A 17,047-nucleotide genomic window follows, 5' to 3' on the forward strand; every position below is an offset into this window, starting at 1 on the left:
GAAATAATATAGCGCCGTATTATTGTAGTAGCCTCTGCGCTTAAGTATTGTGATAAAGAAAACGTCAGCTAAAACAATTTCTACTTGCAGGAATCGTGGAAACATGGCTTTCAGAGCTTCGAGTCCAGTCACCATTCCTGCCAATCCCGGCAAACAACGATACACCTGGAGACAGTTGCATGGCTCTAAGCATCGTTAATCCCAGTCAGCCCGAAGTCGTTACAAGGCCGTGCAGTCTCAGTCTTCCTGTCATATGCTTTGCGCTCAAGACCTTAAAGCTAGGTGAGAACGAGGCAGCATTTTCTGCGCTTTCGCATGCATGGGTTGACACTAGCAGAACACAAATGCAACCACTTATTAGGTTGGGTCAAGACAATATCCTTCCTATATATTGAATAGGCTAGTTATTTTTGCTGCAACAGTCTGATAGGGTAGCTCAAGTAGTCGGTAGTATTGCTTTTTTTTTTTACTTGTGTTACTAGCAGAGCTGTCCGCTCGAAGAGAGGACTGTGAAGTTAAGTATAGTTCGTATAACTAGTTAAGATTTGCCAATCAGTTCAGTCCGTCCAAGTTTCACATTCTAAAATCAAATTAAAGTAGAAAGTAAGCTGGCGTAAGTGCGTATTTCACTCAGAAATTACGATGTAGTACACCCACATGAAGAATTCTCGTCGCATGACCATTATGCTACAGTTAAACTGGAACCAGTATTTTTGGCACTACAACAGGACACATCTGGTCACTTAGCGGGCACTTAGTGAGCGAAACGGTCAATAACATGCAAAATGAAAATTGTGAAGGGACGACGAAGAGGGAGGCATCACGTGCAACGTGATGCAGATCGTGTAGAACTGAACGCATTGCTGTCGTGTGCAGTCCAGTGCGAGGACCCAGGCCCAGTCAAGGGTGGCTCGGCGCTGGTGGAGAAGACTTCGCACGGTCGCTTCCTGGAGGGCAGCCGCATATCCTACTACTGTAAGGAACTGCACTACCTCAGCGGAGAGGGAACGCTCACGTGCACCGCCAACGGCACCTGGAGCGCCCAGAAGCCTCGCTGTATTCCCGGTGCGTGCTAATATATACTGCTGCTTGGGCCGTGCCGTTGGGCGATGCGGGGAAAGTGCTTGCACACCAGTCTGGAGAAAGAAATTCCTGGGGGCCAAAGGAATTCCATACGCAATCTTGCTATAACGATTTGTTTCTCGCTCTCAAGTTTGTATTCTTACTGCTTAAGTGACGTATAACATTTTAGAGGGGATAGTCTGTGTTTATAAAGTAAAACACAGTGCTGTTGTGTGTGTTCCGGCCCGTTCTTTGCTTGCAGGGCAAGTCTAACAAAAAAAAAGCCTTGTAGACTTGTAATTTCCAACGAATCTGTTGAAAATTGGCCGTGTCAGCAGTAATGCGGAGTAGAGCACTGAAGTGGCTTAGGAAAGCCCCAGGTACCTTCCCTGCTACATTACGCGTCCTTTTTAGAAAGCCTGCGTGGCACACTATTACCTCGCTTACCGTGCAGCTGCATCACAAACATGTGTAGCAATGCAAGTTGTGCTAATATGTGTTTAGGCAGAGAATAGAAAAAAAACGTGCAATTCTCTTTCTTTCTTCTTTTTTTAAGCAATAATTTCGCGTCGTATAAGTACAGTGGTGACGTGTCAGTGCTTCTGCACAGGCATGCTATCCATTGTCTCCATTCTCGCCTAATTCATCGCATTCATGTTGTCCTAATATAGGGCGCTATAACGTAAAACTATTCCAAACTTTTCTATTCCAATTCTGCTATCAGCCCACCGCGACTGATCAAAAACTTTTTTGGACCTACCCCACATCACCTATCACTCGACGTCACGCAAACCGCGATAGCTCCCCATCTGATATGACGTGTACACACTGATTATGTATAATTTGACCGAACAAAACAAAAATATGTATTTCTGATTCGACGCCTTTTGACATTAGCCCTCGGCTATCGGTCAAAAGTTTTCGGACTTCACCCCCTTCACCTGCCTCTCAGGCGACGTCACAAAACCGCAAAAACTTACCGCGTCAAAGTGACGCGTACGCGTTAAAGATGCATTAATATGCCGAACAAAACTGAATTTTCTTCTGAACACCGCAGGCTGCCCCGTTTCGAAAGGAATAAAAGATGGCTGCCGCCGATCGCTCCGGCACTGGCTACTCGGCCCTGCCGGAGAGCATAGGTTTATTTGTGTGCAATAAAACTTTTTGCGTGGCCGTGTAACGTTTCAGAGAACTTTCGGCACGTTTACGACCTCGTTCTACTAACTCTTCTTTGCTGAGGATCCGTTTTGTCGTCATTCTTAAGCTTCCGTTGCATGCCGCCGCGATTTTCCACGAACCACCGCAAGCTAAGTAAGAGAAAGCGGGCCAATCGCAGACGCTGGCACCACCTTCTTCATCCGGTTATTGGTATTCAGTGCAGTGGCTCGGCCCCATCAAATCCCTCTCCACTTGAGCATGCTTCTCTCCTCTTGTGAGCCAATTAGGTAAGACAAGCCGCTCAGTGCAGGCAATGTTATTCGTTTTTCAAGCAAACAAAAGTCACCTCCTATGAACGAGGGCAGCATTTGATTGGTTTGATGAGAAAACCCTGCAGGTGACCACCCGGTGCTTGCATCGGCGATTACGCAAATTTGACGTCAGGATATTGGAATAAAAACATATTAGAATAGTTTTACATTATACGGCCCATACTCTACTTCGTCAGCTCGAGCAGGAGTCTATGCGCGTCTAGCCCGACATAATTTATGCATCTGCTTCCCTCATAATTATCATAAGCAACCTCACATGCAGAGTTTCTTAAACTGAACATCAGAATGCAACTTTGGCATTGATAAAATTCAAGCCCTCAAGCTTCTAAAAAGTTTGATTTTACTGTAATATATTTGGTTGGTGCATGAATGCTGTCATTTAATTACTCAACCAGACATTTCTGTCACACATTTACATCTAAATGTTGTATATGTGCAAGTAAGATAGAACTCTAGCCAGACGCTCAGCTCCTATACGTCGCCATCCCTTCGACGTAACTTCGCACTGAGACATGTCACCACGAATGCTATCTCAATTAGTTTGCAAGCCGCTCAAGAATTATTGCAACGTAAAAACGCTTGAATAAATTTTGTTATTTTGCTGGCTCGCGCTGGACATGTCGGTGCAGTTTCTTGTGTGAGCTTTTTAATTCTGGCCATTCGCATCACTTTCCCGGCATTTCAAGTGGTTACCTGTGGAGAGCCGGAAGTTCCAAGTCACGGGACCATCCGCGTGCTTCCCCCGATACGTGGGGGTGATCCTCGGCGCGGACCAGTGCGCGGGTGAGTGACATTTTTTCTCCCTCTTTCTTTTGTTCTGTATATGTTGTTGTTGTTGTTGAAATCACTAGCTGACACTGAGCCAGTGCTCTTTACTCTCATTGCTTTCAAGGGGGTGACAAACATTCTTTACGAACATGATAGATCCTGGCGGGTCTAATAAACGCGCCTACTGCAGGCACGCTTGCAAGCACACACATACACACGACTCGTCGAGTCGTGCACGAGTTTACAGTAGTTCTTCAGGCACCTTTGCAGTTCTCTCAAATATTTCAAGGAATAGTGGGGGGTTCTTCTCGAGATTACGTTGTAGTTTCTAAACGTATCGCGGACTCGGCTATTCATAACTGCTTTTCACAGTAATTGAGCTAAGGGAATCAGAGCCTCTTAAGACTGGGGATTTTTATTGTGTGTGGTGGTGGACATAATTTTTGTTGCTAATAGGATGAGTGCAAGAAGCATATACGGCCGGAATCGGGCTCGCTCATGGATATCGCCAGGCCTCGTCCAAAGTTTTCAGGCAGTTCATGCGACAAGCAGCGGTCAGCGCATCGATGTCAGATGAAAGAGGGCAGTTAGGTTGAATGGCATTGCAGATACTCGGTCAGCAGCTCAATGGTGGACAAGTGACAGTTCCCCCATAGATTGGAAGCCCCACTGCTAACCGCTCAGCACTAAAGAAGTTCATGAGTCAGCATCATTTTCAGGCATCTCGATCACTCGAAGACAGGAATGAGTCAATTATTTTGTTTTTCTGCAATTATCGGGTAACAAGGAAAGGGCAGATATTGGAACGCGCCGGAAGAACCCAGATGTTAACGAATTGCCCTCACTGAACCTATTGCGTAGCTGACGTTTCTAGAGCATTACATCAAAGAATGAAGGGGAGGAGAGAGCAGCCTGTGCAGAGCATGCACGTTCCAGCTGCCATTAAGCAGGCGGTGTGCGCGCAGGCATGCGCGGGCGTCCGTGCCGATACGGCTGCAGCGTCCTCTCAGCCTCAGCTCCACGGCGTACGATGGGAACGACACGAGGGCGGCCGAGGAAGCGAACCTGGTGCTGCCCCCAGGACACCACCGTGTCGGATCCCGCGCCGAGTACGCCTGCCTGCCGCAGTACGAGATGGCTGGTTCCACGGTGCGGCGGTGCCTGTCGTCAGGACAGTGGAGTGGTTTACCGGCCACCTGCATTCCCGGTAGGTGCGCACATAGACAACAGCGCGCGATAATCTGTCCAGTGCGGTTTCTTTTGCTTTACTGTGAACAGTAGTTATGATGTAAAAAAATAGGCTAATAGCGTTCATTCTTTTTGTGGTTCTTTCGTCGCGCTTTGGTCCGGACACCCAGCCGAAGCTACGTAAAGAAAGAAATGCTGTGTCAGGTATGCCTCGGATCGAACCAATGATAGCACAGTTTCAAGTACCGCGCTCTAATCACCACGCCAGCGTCGCTTAGCGGAAGTGAGTGCATCGCCCACCGCCATCACCATGGATGGATGGATGGATGGATGGATGTTATGAGCATCCCCTTTGGAACGGGGCGGTGGGTTGCGCCACCAAGCTCTTGCTACTATACTGCCTAATATCCTACCTAGGTTAAGCAATGAAAAAAAAACACTATGAACAACCACGCCCAAGTTTTCTGATCCCCTATTGCGAACTGTGCTTTTGGACATCTCCGTCTTTTGTCGTTTCCCTACTTTTCTTCCACCAATCCTCCAATCGCTTCTTACTAATGTCTATTGCGGACATGTTTGCTTTACCACTGCTCCCGCTGAACCGAAGGGCTTCAAGGAGGCCAGTGGTGCCTAAATAGACCGCTGGGTAGACGTCTTCACATTCTAATAAAACATGCTCCGTCGTCTCCCTCGCTTTACCGCAGCAAGCACATGCTTCTTCTTCCTTCTTATATCTCGCTTTATAGGTGCATGTTCTAAGGCATCCCGATCTCGCTTCGAAAAGTAATGAGCTTCCCTTTGAGTTATCATAAATGGTTTCTTTCCTGATTTCGTTTTTTCCTCTTTAGTAGTTACTCATGGCAGGTTTCTTTTCTATTGCCGCCACCCATGAGATTAATTCAGCCTCTCTGACTTTCCGCTTGACCTTCTTTGTTTCTGTGTTGCCCACCCTACAGGCCACATACTTGCTCCTAAGCTTCCTAGTTCTTTTCCTCCACTGTGAATCAATGTTCTTCCTGTGCAGATACCTGAACACTCTCCCATCCCATTTACTTTCTTCCATATTCCTCAGCCGTTTTTCATACTCAATTTTACTGCGCGCTTCCCTCACTTCAAAACTAGTCCAGCCCATATCACCCTGTACAGCTTCATTTGTAGTCTTCCCGTGAGCGCCCAATGCGAGGCGACCCATTGAACTTTGGTTCCCGTCGAGTCGTGATTGTACCCCTGATTTAAAGCAAACAACCGCATTTCCAAAAGTAAGTCCTGGAACCATTACACCTTTCTACATACCTCAGAGGACCTCGTACCTATTCTATCCCTATAGCGCTCTGTGCTTCATTATGGCTGCATTTATCTTCCCCTTTACTGTTATGGTTTTTTCCTCTGTTTCCATATATCCATTGCCTTCGTTTATCTATATACCGAGGTATTTATATTCTGCTACCCGAGGTATTCCCTGGCCCTGTATCTCCACTGTCTGTTCACTGTTTTCATTGAATACCATAACATCTGATTTTCGAACAGTAAATTTCAAACCTAAATTGTTGCCTTCCTGTCTACAGATATTAGCCAGACGTTTCAAATCACTTTGCTTGTTAGCTAGCAACACAATGTCGTGCGCATAACATAAACCTGGGAGTTGCTGCTCTATTACTCTACCCGCCTATTTGTATGAGAGATTACACCCGATATTACTTCCTTAGAGCGCCCTCTCCATCCTCCTTGTGCAGAGCGGTTAAGGCGTCCTCTTTTGAGAGACAGTTACTGCGCTGCACATCATCCTTTTTCACAACTTTTCACCAAAGAATTTCTATCGCTCAATCATCCTCCTTCATCGAAAAATGTTAATAAAGAACAAAATTAATTTGTTTTGTTCGATTTATTTTTTTCTATACTTATATCTCGAGATTAACTATTTGCGGAATACTGCACAAAATTCTGCTCGTGGATAACGACGGGATATAATGTATGTCTGAAAAGCTACTCCAGAAATGAAAGGACAATCTTGCAGACAGATTGTTCGAAAGAGTTTTCGAGGTTCTAAACGTGACGCCAAACGCACCTGGCTACTGAATCTCGAAGCTGCGCATAACGATACGCAGTAGCCAAATTCGGAAGATGCTTAAGCTCGCTTTCATTATTGAGTTTCCAGGAAAAAATTCCAGAAGAATGTTAAAGTTCCTGAGAAGTCTCTCTGTTGAGTGATCTTTGCGTTTGCATACTGCGGGGTAGTCTCTTAGCGTTGTCCGGGTATTTCCAAGAGTTCTTCAGGTAAGCTAGAAATGTGAGTAAGCTGCAAGGTTAAACAATAAAAAGAATAGAAACGCCACCAGTAATACGAGCAATCTATATTTAAGTATATGGCGTGCGTACAAATGCTGGCTATAGTGCATCGCGAAAACGCTAATTATTTTTGATAGCTTCTATTCTAGCTGGAAAGCTAAAAAAAACATCGAAAGGGAACATCTGGACGATAACACACCAGGTGTTGCATGAAGGGAGAGGGCATCGCCGCGACGGCACGTCATCCTCATTCTAGGAAGCCTTGTAAGGGTTGGGGTCGGGCATTAAATAGGTGGTAGCTGACCCATGCCGTCGTCCAACTCATCCACTCTGAGGACGTTGTTGAAGGGAAGGACTTGTTCTCATGGAGAACGAGGAATATGGAATTTATTTACAATATCAACATGAGAACGTTACAGTTCCTCAGTCTAACATGACTGAAAGAGAACGCACACACAGCAGCCGCGCAACGGCTGCTTATAAACATTCTGTCATCGCTAAATCCCGAGGTGAGGGAAAACGGCCGTTCAACCTTCGACCTGGGAGCGTCCAAAGCCATTGTAGCCAACCCGTCTTGGAAGGGGAGGGTTTACACACTCACTTCCGCACAGGTTTCACTGAACACACCGAGGTGAGATGGTTCTCGCAGATAGAGGTCTTGACCCGAGTAGGCGCCTCTTTGATCCCAGAGTTGACCCTGCAGTCAGTGGCCGCCGCGTCTGTCCATTGACTGTGACCTCTTCTGGTGCCCGTGAAACCGCACCGAAAAATATCTCCGTACAGGAGTTCTCCGTCCGCTCCGTCCGCTCCAATGAAACCGTGAAGGTGACGGCGACTCCACTAACAATACTTGGTCCGCCGACCGCGTCTAGACATGGTGGCACCGATGGGCTTTTAACGCGGTGCATTGTCGTCCTTACAAAGCGAGTCGCCGCAGCAGTCTGGGAGAGTTAGGAGGTCGCATCTCCTCTAGACCCCCCCCCCCTGCAGCTGGGGGGGGGGGGCTGGGAGAATTTTGTAGGTCGGTACCTCTACAGGCCGATCGTAACAGCCTGTGTTATCCGCGCGTTCTTTGTCTGTGCAGGCTCTCGCCTGCGTTCTAACCTCGCATCGGTAATTGCTGTAAAGAAACTAATGTATTAGAAAGCAGAATAAATCCGAAAGGAAAACTGTTGACGGTAGGGAGTTTCAAATTTACGAGCCTACGCACAGAAGCCGAGTGTCTTACCTACTGGGCTAAACGAGTGCGTCCTAGACAGCACGCCTGTGCACTCTGCTTTATAACCCACCCCCTCCCGTCTTGCTACTTAGAAATTTCCATTACCAAGCCCGGCGTGACGAAAGTGGTGACGTGAAAATCACCACGGCTTACTCGGGAGCGTCTCCATTAGATTCTACGGCAGTTAAGCAAGGTAGTATGACGTCACGGATCGAAGTGCACCGGCCTTGTGCTATCTAGAAGGCGTTGGCCAAGCGTCTTAACGCGCTCGCTTGCCCGCGGGGAGTTGATTACTCGAAGGACAATTGGACGTGGTTTAGCATTCACATCTCATAAGAAGTGCTTAGCTTTCCTCGGATTTTTTAAAGCGTAGCGTCACATGTGCAAGTGCGGAGAATATAACGCATTCGTAATGCTTCAAATCTGCAAAATTGTGAGCATATTAGTTGAACAGGGGTTGCAAGAAAGAAGTTTATATATATATATATATATATATATATATATATATATATATATATATATATATATATATATATATATATATATATATATATATATATATATATATATATATATATATATATATATATATATATATAACGCTATCCGTCCTGTGCTCGAAGCGAAACCCTCCCGTGCACATGCCCGTTGTACCTTCGATGAGTTGTGTAAGAGCTTTGGTGTTGAGATTTGTGTGTGTGTGTGTGTGTGTGCTCTGGTGTGTGGGATTTGGGAGTGGTATCACGGGCTCTTGTCGCGGTCACAGCGGCCGCATTTTGATGGGGGTGGAATGCAAAAAGCGCTTGTGTACTGATGTGCGGAACCTAAGATGGTTCAAATTAATCCCGAGCTATCCAACTATGTCAGATCTCATAGTCTGCGTTTATTTAATGACGTTAATTGTAATTATAATCAATCATTCATTCAATCAATCAGTTTTAGGAAGTTTGCAAGTAGGACCAATACTGCATGCAGATTGGGATGTTGTATTCGTATAGCGACGCATGCCGAAATAAGTGAATCAGGAAAGCTTTGGCTGCTTCACGGGCATGAAATAGAAAGATTATTTTTCTTAGGGAGGCATCAAGGCTAAGGCTACAGCTATAGGCCACAAGAAAATGAATCGAGCGAAACCCTCACAGATTTACTTTCACATTTACGTTTACGTAAATGTGAAAATGCGGTGCGCATTAAGTAAAGCACCGATAATTTAAAGAAAAATCCTGCTGTCATGTTAGCGGCATAATTCATCGAATAAGATCACTTTGGAACTGGAGACACGCATCACATTCTGGACGAGTGCAAGCGGCTCGGTGCCGTCTACGTGCGCGCCGTATCAACCTGTGTCTGCGCGCTGCAGTGTGCGGCCGGTCGGACTCTCCACGCAGTCCACTCATCTACAACGGAAACGCATCCGACGTGGGTCAGTGGCCTTGGCAGGCTGCGCTGAGCGTGCGCAACCCCTCGTCCAACGGCAGTGCCGTCGAATGGGTGCTCAACTGCGGCGGCAGCCTGCTCTCGGAGACCTGGGTGGTGACCGCAGCCCACTGCGTCACGTATGAGGCCTCGCGCGTCGTCATACCGCGCGACATCTTGCGCGTGGCGCTGGGCAAGCACTTCCGCAGCGACAGCAAAGACGACGCCCACGTCCAAATGCGCCAGGTGAGACTCTTCAGCTCACGCGCGGAGGCTGAGCGGAGAAGCGGCATCAAATGAACGCTGAACTGAAAAAAAAGGGGGGGAGGACATCTGGCGTGTGTGTGTGCGTGGGCGTGCGTGCATGCGTGTGCGTGCGTGTGTGTGTTATGAGCACATCTGTATTTGCTTGCGCACCGTATACAATGTGCTTTTCTGCCTTCCGCTGCTTTGTTTTCGTTTCCCTTGACATATGGTTGTAGCGTCAAATTTACGCTCACTCTCACGAGCTGCAAAATCACTGCGAGAATTTCTATCGTTACACTCCAAAGCTGCGAAGTGATGTATTGTTCACGATGCGTTTGACGTTTGAACATCTACTCATGCTCTTATGGGGCTATAGATCGAAAGTGACTTCATTTCTACGAATTCACGCACTTTGGGAAGCTTCCTGATCATGAAGATGTGACTAACGCTGAACACATGGCACGATAAATATTGCGTGAGAGCTTTCTACGACGCCTTCTCAACGTCGAGAAGCAGCAGTCAGAGTGTCTAAGCGTAGCGCCACTGCACACTTTCCCTCTTACAAATAGACATCGAAGTAATTCTTTCGAGGCCAATTTTGCACGGAGGTAATAAAAGATAACGGAAATCCCTGATGGTTCGCTACATGTTTTCTCATTTTACTGCTTTGAAACCTGAATACTTCGCAGGTTGCAGAGATCCACGTGAACTTTGATTACGATCCCACCTCGTACGACAATGACATCGCGCTGCTGCAACTGGAGGAGGCCGTGGAGCTGACGCCTCGCGTGAGGCCCGTCTGTCTGCCCACGGACCGATCGGCCAGGGTCCACCTACAGGAAGGAAAACTGGGAGTGGTAAGCGCACGCGCGGCAATGCTCTTACTGTGTCGAGCTCGGAGCGAAGCTTGGCAGACGAAACGAACATGATCAGACACATGTGCACAGAGTGCTGACTTCGAACTTCAGGAAACATACATTCCCTCAAGGCGCACTCATTTGCACCCTTTGAGGCTGTAAGTCAGTGTGCGTTTGCTCTAGTTTGTGCCGTTTTCAAGTTGTGTTCCACCGTTCGGAATAATGTACCAGTCGGGTCAAGTACCTTTTTTTTTCTCGAATTTTGTTTACGTCTTTGAGCGCTACATTAAGTAGAGAGAGGAACATGCGCCCTCTGGCGAAGCTTGCACAAAGACTACAAGCGAACCATTCAGCACGAGAAAACATGGCAAAATTGAAGCCACGTCAAGCTAAAACGAGGGAGTGATCAAAGCTGTATCGTTGCAATTAGCTGTCGCAAAGATCATGCTAGCTGGACGCAACCCGGACCGGCAATTTGAAGCAGATGGCACGTAGCGGAACACAGCCAGTGGTCACAGTACCACAGCAATGTGCCGCAAGCGACAGACAAAAGTTTAATTATCATGCATTTCTGCGGCCCTCAAAAATTTGAACCGTGCTCTGCGGTACATCTTGTGTTCTTATCCTGAGGGCGTAAATCTCATTTTTATGTGCTACCGAACTTGTTTGATAACTTCCAATTTATTGTCATATTTTTGAGCGACAAAGGGGAGTCGGCACCAGATTGCGGTCACTGAGACAACTTCATCTAAGCCCATTTCATTCATAGTAATATTAAATGAGAGAGGCCAGCGGATTTTATAGATTAAAGGGACACTAAAGTGAAGAATGATTTCTTCTGCATTAGTAAATTACCGTTTCACAACACCAAAAACACCACTCTTACAGCGATAAGACGTTTTGTAAGACAAAAAAAAAAAGCGCAAGAACGAAATACGGGTGGCGACGCCTACTCAAGTTCCCGCACCTGGGGGCTGTGACGTCTTGGATTTTTATGGCATCTTCTAGGGCCTACTAATTATATATAGCCGTACAGATTGACTACATTGTGTTCTAAAGGAACCAAATATTAAACATGGCAAGTTTCGGGAACCTTTTCCAGCCAACGCGGACCAAATGTGAAAACATACTTTGGAATCCCTGACGTCACGCTGACGTAGCGGCGCTGGGGTTTCGGCGCGAATATTCAAATACTGATGCTTGGACCTTCATTTTATGATCTAATAATCAAACTATTTTTTTGAAATGACTGCCTGCAGGGTTCTCAAACAATGCTTCATTAGTCTAAACTGATTTATTGTTTGGCTTTAGTGTCCCTTTAAAGCAGCGACTAACATCGTGCGCACGACGTCTCTCCAGGCGACCGGCTGGGGCCTTACAGAGAGCGGCGACTACGCAGACGTGCTAAGCGAGGCCGTGCTGCCCGTGGTGGCGAATGAGAAGTGCCAGGAAGCGTACGAGCGTGCGGGCGTGCCGCTTACAGTGTCCGAGGCCATGTTCTGCGCGGGCCACGCCAATGCCACCTCGGACGCGTGTAGCGGTGACTCGGGTGGCCCCATGGTGTTCATCGACGACTCGGTCACTACCGAGCGCCGTTGGATCCTCGAGGGTGTTGTCAGCTGGGGCAGCCCATCCGGGTGTGCGGTGGCCAACCAGTACGGCGGATTCACCAGGGTCTTCGCCTTCCTTCCCTGGATCAAGCAGTTCGTCTGAACGCCACCCCCGCTTCTGTTGGCCCGGACGATGCACGTGTCGGAGACGCTGCATGGGACGGCTCTGAGCGCGCAAGCAAATTTTGTTCGCTGTCTCCCAACGAATTGTCTCCAGGGAACCCGGACTGACAATAGACTGATTCGTTTTTTACTTGCGATGTCCGAATGATGAAGGAATTCGCTTTTCTTTTTCTTTTTTACTCTTTTCTTTTATTTCGCTTCGGCATCCGCACGCAAAAGCTTCGAACCTTTGCTTACACACCGAGTTGCAGTAACGCGTTTGTCCCACAATGCGTTGTTATTCTTATGGCGTCTGACCTTAAGTTGCGCTCAAAACAGAGATGTGGGAGCTGTATATTTTGCTCGGTGAAACAACCAGGAACGATTTTTGTATTTTCCGACACGAAAATAGAGCGGTGGCTTCATGGACTTGCGACAAGAAGATACTTTGCTCGTGGTTGAAAGCGGCAGGCGTGCAGACACGGACAAGAGTAGAAACGGACAACACAAACGCCGTTTCCTTCTACTTGTGGCCGTGTCTGTACGCCTACTTTTCTTTTTTAAATGAATTTCTACGACTGTCGATCTAAACTTCAATACTTAGTTCGGAGTGAGGTGCACCTTCTATTACTTTGACCACTCCCCCCCCCCCCCAAGAAAATGAAAACAAACAAATAAACAAAAACAAACTCTAGTTTTAAGGTGCCTATACGTGTTCTTGCCAAGGGACGGGTAGGTCTTGGTGCACAAATTTATCAAAGCACTCGCGCAATACTCTGACGAGAGATAATCGCAATTGCACACGTTAAGCTGTAAAGTTCGCAGTATTATTGCCCAAGGTTTGCAGAAATTTACTTGTGCAGTCCTGTGAATGTTCATGTGCCACTCGAGGCATTTATATGCCTAGAAGCTCTTCTTGTGCTTTTTACACTAAGTCACTTTTATCACCTAAGTCATTTTAAACCACACAGGTTATTTCGATGAAATGTAGGGGAAAACAAAGTCACCCAGATTCTGAACGTACATACAACTTTGTGTAATATTTTTATTCACACGCTGTCCAATTTTGATCTGACACGAACTGTGCCTGGCGGCGTAATGCATTCTGCTAGTCATAAAAACAAAAGGTTCCTTCACCCGCAAGCGTCCTGCATACGCCAAATGCATGAGACACAACTACGCGGATAGTAAATCGCCCTTAAGAGAATATAAACTTAAATGTCCTAAAATGTTGATTTCCTTAAAAAGTGTCTTTGAAATAAACTACAACGGGAACTGCTTCCGTATGGCCATGGTTTCTTCTTTCCTTCTGTCTTTCATTTTGACCAAATGCAAAAGACATTATGCTGTCACGAAATCATGGTTGACTTGAGTGTGCGAAGACAAAGTAGGGGGCTAATATTTCGCACGAGATTAACAGTGCGTATAAAGCCATGAAATGTTGAGACAGACTCGATTTCTACCCATGGGCAAAACAGCATTTTTCACTCACTCCCCTAATATTATAGTTGCTTTGGAGTCCACCGGTGTGCGTTGCGAGAATTCCACAGTACTTTGCAAGAAATTTAAAAAGAAGTGAAAGAGAAATTGCGGTTTAATCCGTAATGTGCTGAAGTGAAGCGATAGCCGGGGAATTATTATGCGTCAAGCCTTGCGCCGTTCAGCGCAATATATATCGATGCTACACCAGAGAATCCTGCGCTTAGAGAGCACGGTCTCGTCGTTAGCTGCTTATCTACATGTGTTAATTCGACTCGGACACAAAGAGGAGACACAAGAGAAACGAGCAAAGACAATTTTATCGCTCGCAGCAGGGGCGCTAAAACGTAAAGCTATACCAAACTTATCTATTCCAATTCTGCAATCAGCCCTCCGTGATTGGTCGAAAACTTTTTTTGGACCACCCCCACTTCGCCTGTCTGTCACGCGACGTCAGGAAAGCCGCGACAGCTCCCCATCTGATATGACGTGAACACACTGATTATGCATGATTTGACCGAACAAAAGAAAAATAGTTGTTTCTGATTCGACACCTTTCCAACCTTAGCCCTCGGCTATTGGTCAAGAGTTTTCGGGCTGCACCCACTTCATCTGCCTGTAACGCGACGTCAAGAAACCGCGAGAACTCACCGCGTCAAAGTGACGTGTACGCGTTAAAGATGCATTAATATGCCGAACAAAACTGAGTTATATTCTGAATAGGCTCCAGGCTGCCCCGTTCTGAAAGGAATAAAAGATGGCTGCTGCCACTCACTCAGGCACTGGCTACTCGCACCTGCCGGAGAGCATGAGATTATTTGCGTATAATGAAACTTTCTGCGTGGCCGTGTAACGTTTTCGAGCACTTTCAGCACGTTCACGACCTCGTTCTACAAACGCTTCTTTGTTGAGGATCCGTTGTAGTGTCATTCTTGAGCTTCCGTTGCGATTTTCGATCAGCCACCGCAAGCTAAGGGAAGGAAAGCGGACCAATCGCAGACGCCGGCACCACCCTCTTCATCCGGTCATCGAATTTCAGTGCAGCGGCTCGGCCCCATCGAATCTCTCTCCACTTGAGTGTGCTCCTCGCCTCTTGTCAGCCAATTAGATACGACAAGCCGCTCAATGTAGGCAAGGTTATTCGTTTTTCAAGCAAACAAAAGTGACCTTCTATGATCGAGGAGAGCGTTTGATTGGTCTGTTCAGACAACCCTGTGGGTCACCGCCCGATGCTTGCGTCAGCGGTTACGCAAATTTGGCGCCAGAAGATTGGAGTAAAACATATTGGAATAGTTGTACGTTATAAGGCCCCAGGAGTTGAACACGAACTGAATGACGAAACATATGGGTATGACACAATTAGTAAGTGTTCGTACGTATGACACTCTTGCATCAACTGTTCTAGGACATCCGCAAGACGCGCTCAGTGCGTGCAATATACGCCTTAGTCATGGTAGATACTAAAGGACCACTGACAGACTTTGTCCCTGTCGCGAGACGATGATCGCGAGGCTTCAACGCTGTTTCTTTTAGAAGTCACTTGTCTTCAGTTAGCGACCCGTCACCGTTCCCGCGCGCAGGCAGCAACGCAGCAATGTTGCTGGCAGCACGATAGTCGGTCGTGGACGCCAGTGTCGCGATTTGGTAGCGATGACTGCCGCTGGATTCTAGGCTACTCTTATCATCCCCCATTCACGGCTTGCTGATCCTGTTGATAACGCTGGCGGATCGTTACTCTGACTGCTGGCAAAGTGCAAAAAAAAAAGCGCTAAAAGGTATAGCATAGGAAAAGGCATCGCTACAAAATCGCGGCCCAGTATGATTTCAGTGGCCTCCTCGGCAACGGCATAGCAAATCGTGGACGCGAGCACAGACTCGACTGCTCAGGCGCGTTAACTGCCGAGCACAGAGAGTGGTAGGAGCACAGCATCCATCGTCACTGAATCCCGTAGCACAAGCAGCTTGCCGACAAGCTTGTGCGCGCCGATCTTGTTGTTGTTGTTGACCTGAGTGGTTGTGGCGCATACCCACAGTCGTTTCACAAAATGACTTCTATAGCCGCTACGGATATTGACCAAGAAGCAGGCGATTTTAGACGTGTTTTGAATAAGATTGTAACCAGCGTGGATGAGGGGGAAAATGTTGAAATGAGAAGAAAGCTATAAGTTTTCTGATAAATTAAAATCGTGAAATAAAATTTAAACATATCAATGGATGAATTAAGAAATTTAATTACGTAAATGTTTTGTGTCCCAAAAGTTGTGAATTTGCAATAAAGGCGTCCCTGTGGCTGAACCCGAGTGAAGACATCCAAAGAGAAAGCATGACACTCCCCCCCCCCTCCCGAAAGTGGCAAGAACGTCAATGAGATAATTGTAGTGCAACATGAAAAACTCCCGATACGTTGCTCAACACGTACCTGTATAAGAACTGCCTCTTCTCCTCCCTCCTCTCTGCAATTCTATCTACGTCCCCTCTGGGCTCGCACGTTTATTTATTTATTTATTTATTTATTACAAATACTTTCAGAGCCCGAGGGCATTACAGAAAGGAGTGGGTAATACATATACAAGTGTGCAATAATACAATTTATGAAAATACAAGTTAACAAAATAAGTAACCTTCAATGGCACTTCTGAACTTAGTGTCGATAATGGCAGCGATGGATGCAGGAAGGTGGTTCCATTCTGCACTGGTTTTTGGAATGAAAGAATAATTATATAAGTTGGTTCGGCAAAATGGCACACCAACCTTGTACTTGTGGTCCACACGCGATGAAATGTGCGTCGGTTGAAGAAAAAGACTGCTTTTTAACACTTCATTTTGATGATAGATTTTGTGAAAGAGGCAGAGACGAAGAAATTTACGACGTAAAGACAGATCAGGCAGGTTTAGTGTGTTCTTCATAGTGGATACAGAAGCGTAGCGGGAATAATTTGATAGAATAAACCGGGCTGCACGATTCTGAACAGATTCCAGGGAAGCGATTAGTATGGATTGACTGGGGTCCCAGATGCTGGATGCATATTCTAGTTTTGGACGGACTAAAGTTTTATAAAGAATTAATTTTAAGGAAGACGGCGCTTTGGAAAAGTTTCGGCGCAAGTAGCCAAGAGTGCGGTTAGCATTGCGGGTTACGTAATCAACGTGCATGTTCCAGGATAGGTCGTTAGTAATATTAATGCCAAGGTATTTGTAGGAGTTAACAGCATTCAAGGGGGCTCCTTTAAGGAAATAACTGTGGTATGTACTGTGAGGGCGCCTGGTTATTCTGACGGTTTTACATTTATTAACGTTTAATTGCATAAGCCATTTGTCACACCA

General features: G+C 46.6%; 1 protein-coding gene across 2 annotated transcripts in view; it reads left to right on the plus strand.

The window, feature by feature from the left end:
* Positions 1–13,525, plus strand: part of LOC142590439 (clotting factor C-like) — a 54,421-nt gene extending 40,896 nt beyond the window's left edge. For both annotated transcript variants that reach the window (XM_075702548.1, XM_075702560.1), the window contains 7 exons: positions 91–282; positions 877–1,065; positions 3,239–3,335; positions 4,286–4,527; positions 9,374–9,675; positions 10,365–10,532; positions 11,892–13,525. In XM_075702548.1, the coding sequence (XP_075558663.1) occupies positions 91–282; positions 877–1,065; positions 3,239–3,335; positions 4,286–4,527; positions 9,374–9,675; positions 10,365–10,532; positions 11,892–12,245 (1,544 nt within the window). In that variant the 3' untranslated portion in view covers positions 12,246–13,525. The remainder of the gene's footprint in view (positions 1–90; positions 283–876; positions 1,066–3,238; positions 3,336–4,285; positions 4,528–9,373; positions 9,676–10,364; positions 10,533–11,891) is intronic.
* Positions 13,526–17,047: the final 3,522 nt, after the last annotated feature.

Source organism: Dermacentor variabilis, chromosome 1 (genome assembly GCF_050947875.1).
Source record: "Dermacentor variabilis isolate Ectoservices chromosome 1, ASM5094787v1, whole genome shotgun sequence".
Classification (NCBI taxonomy): Eukaryota; Metazoa; Arthropoda; class Arachnida; order Ixodida; family Ixodidae; genus Dermacentor; species Dermacentor variabilis.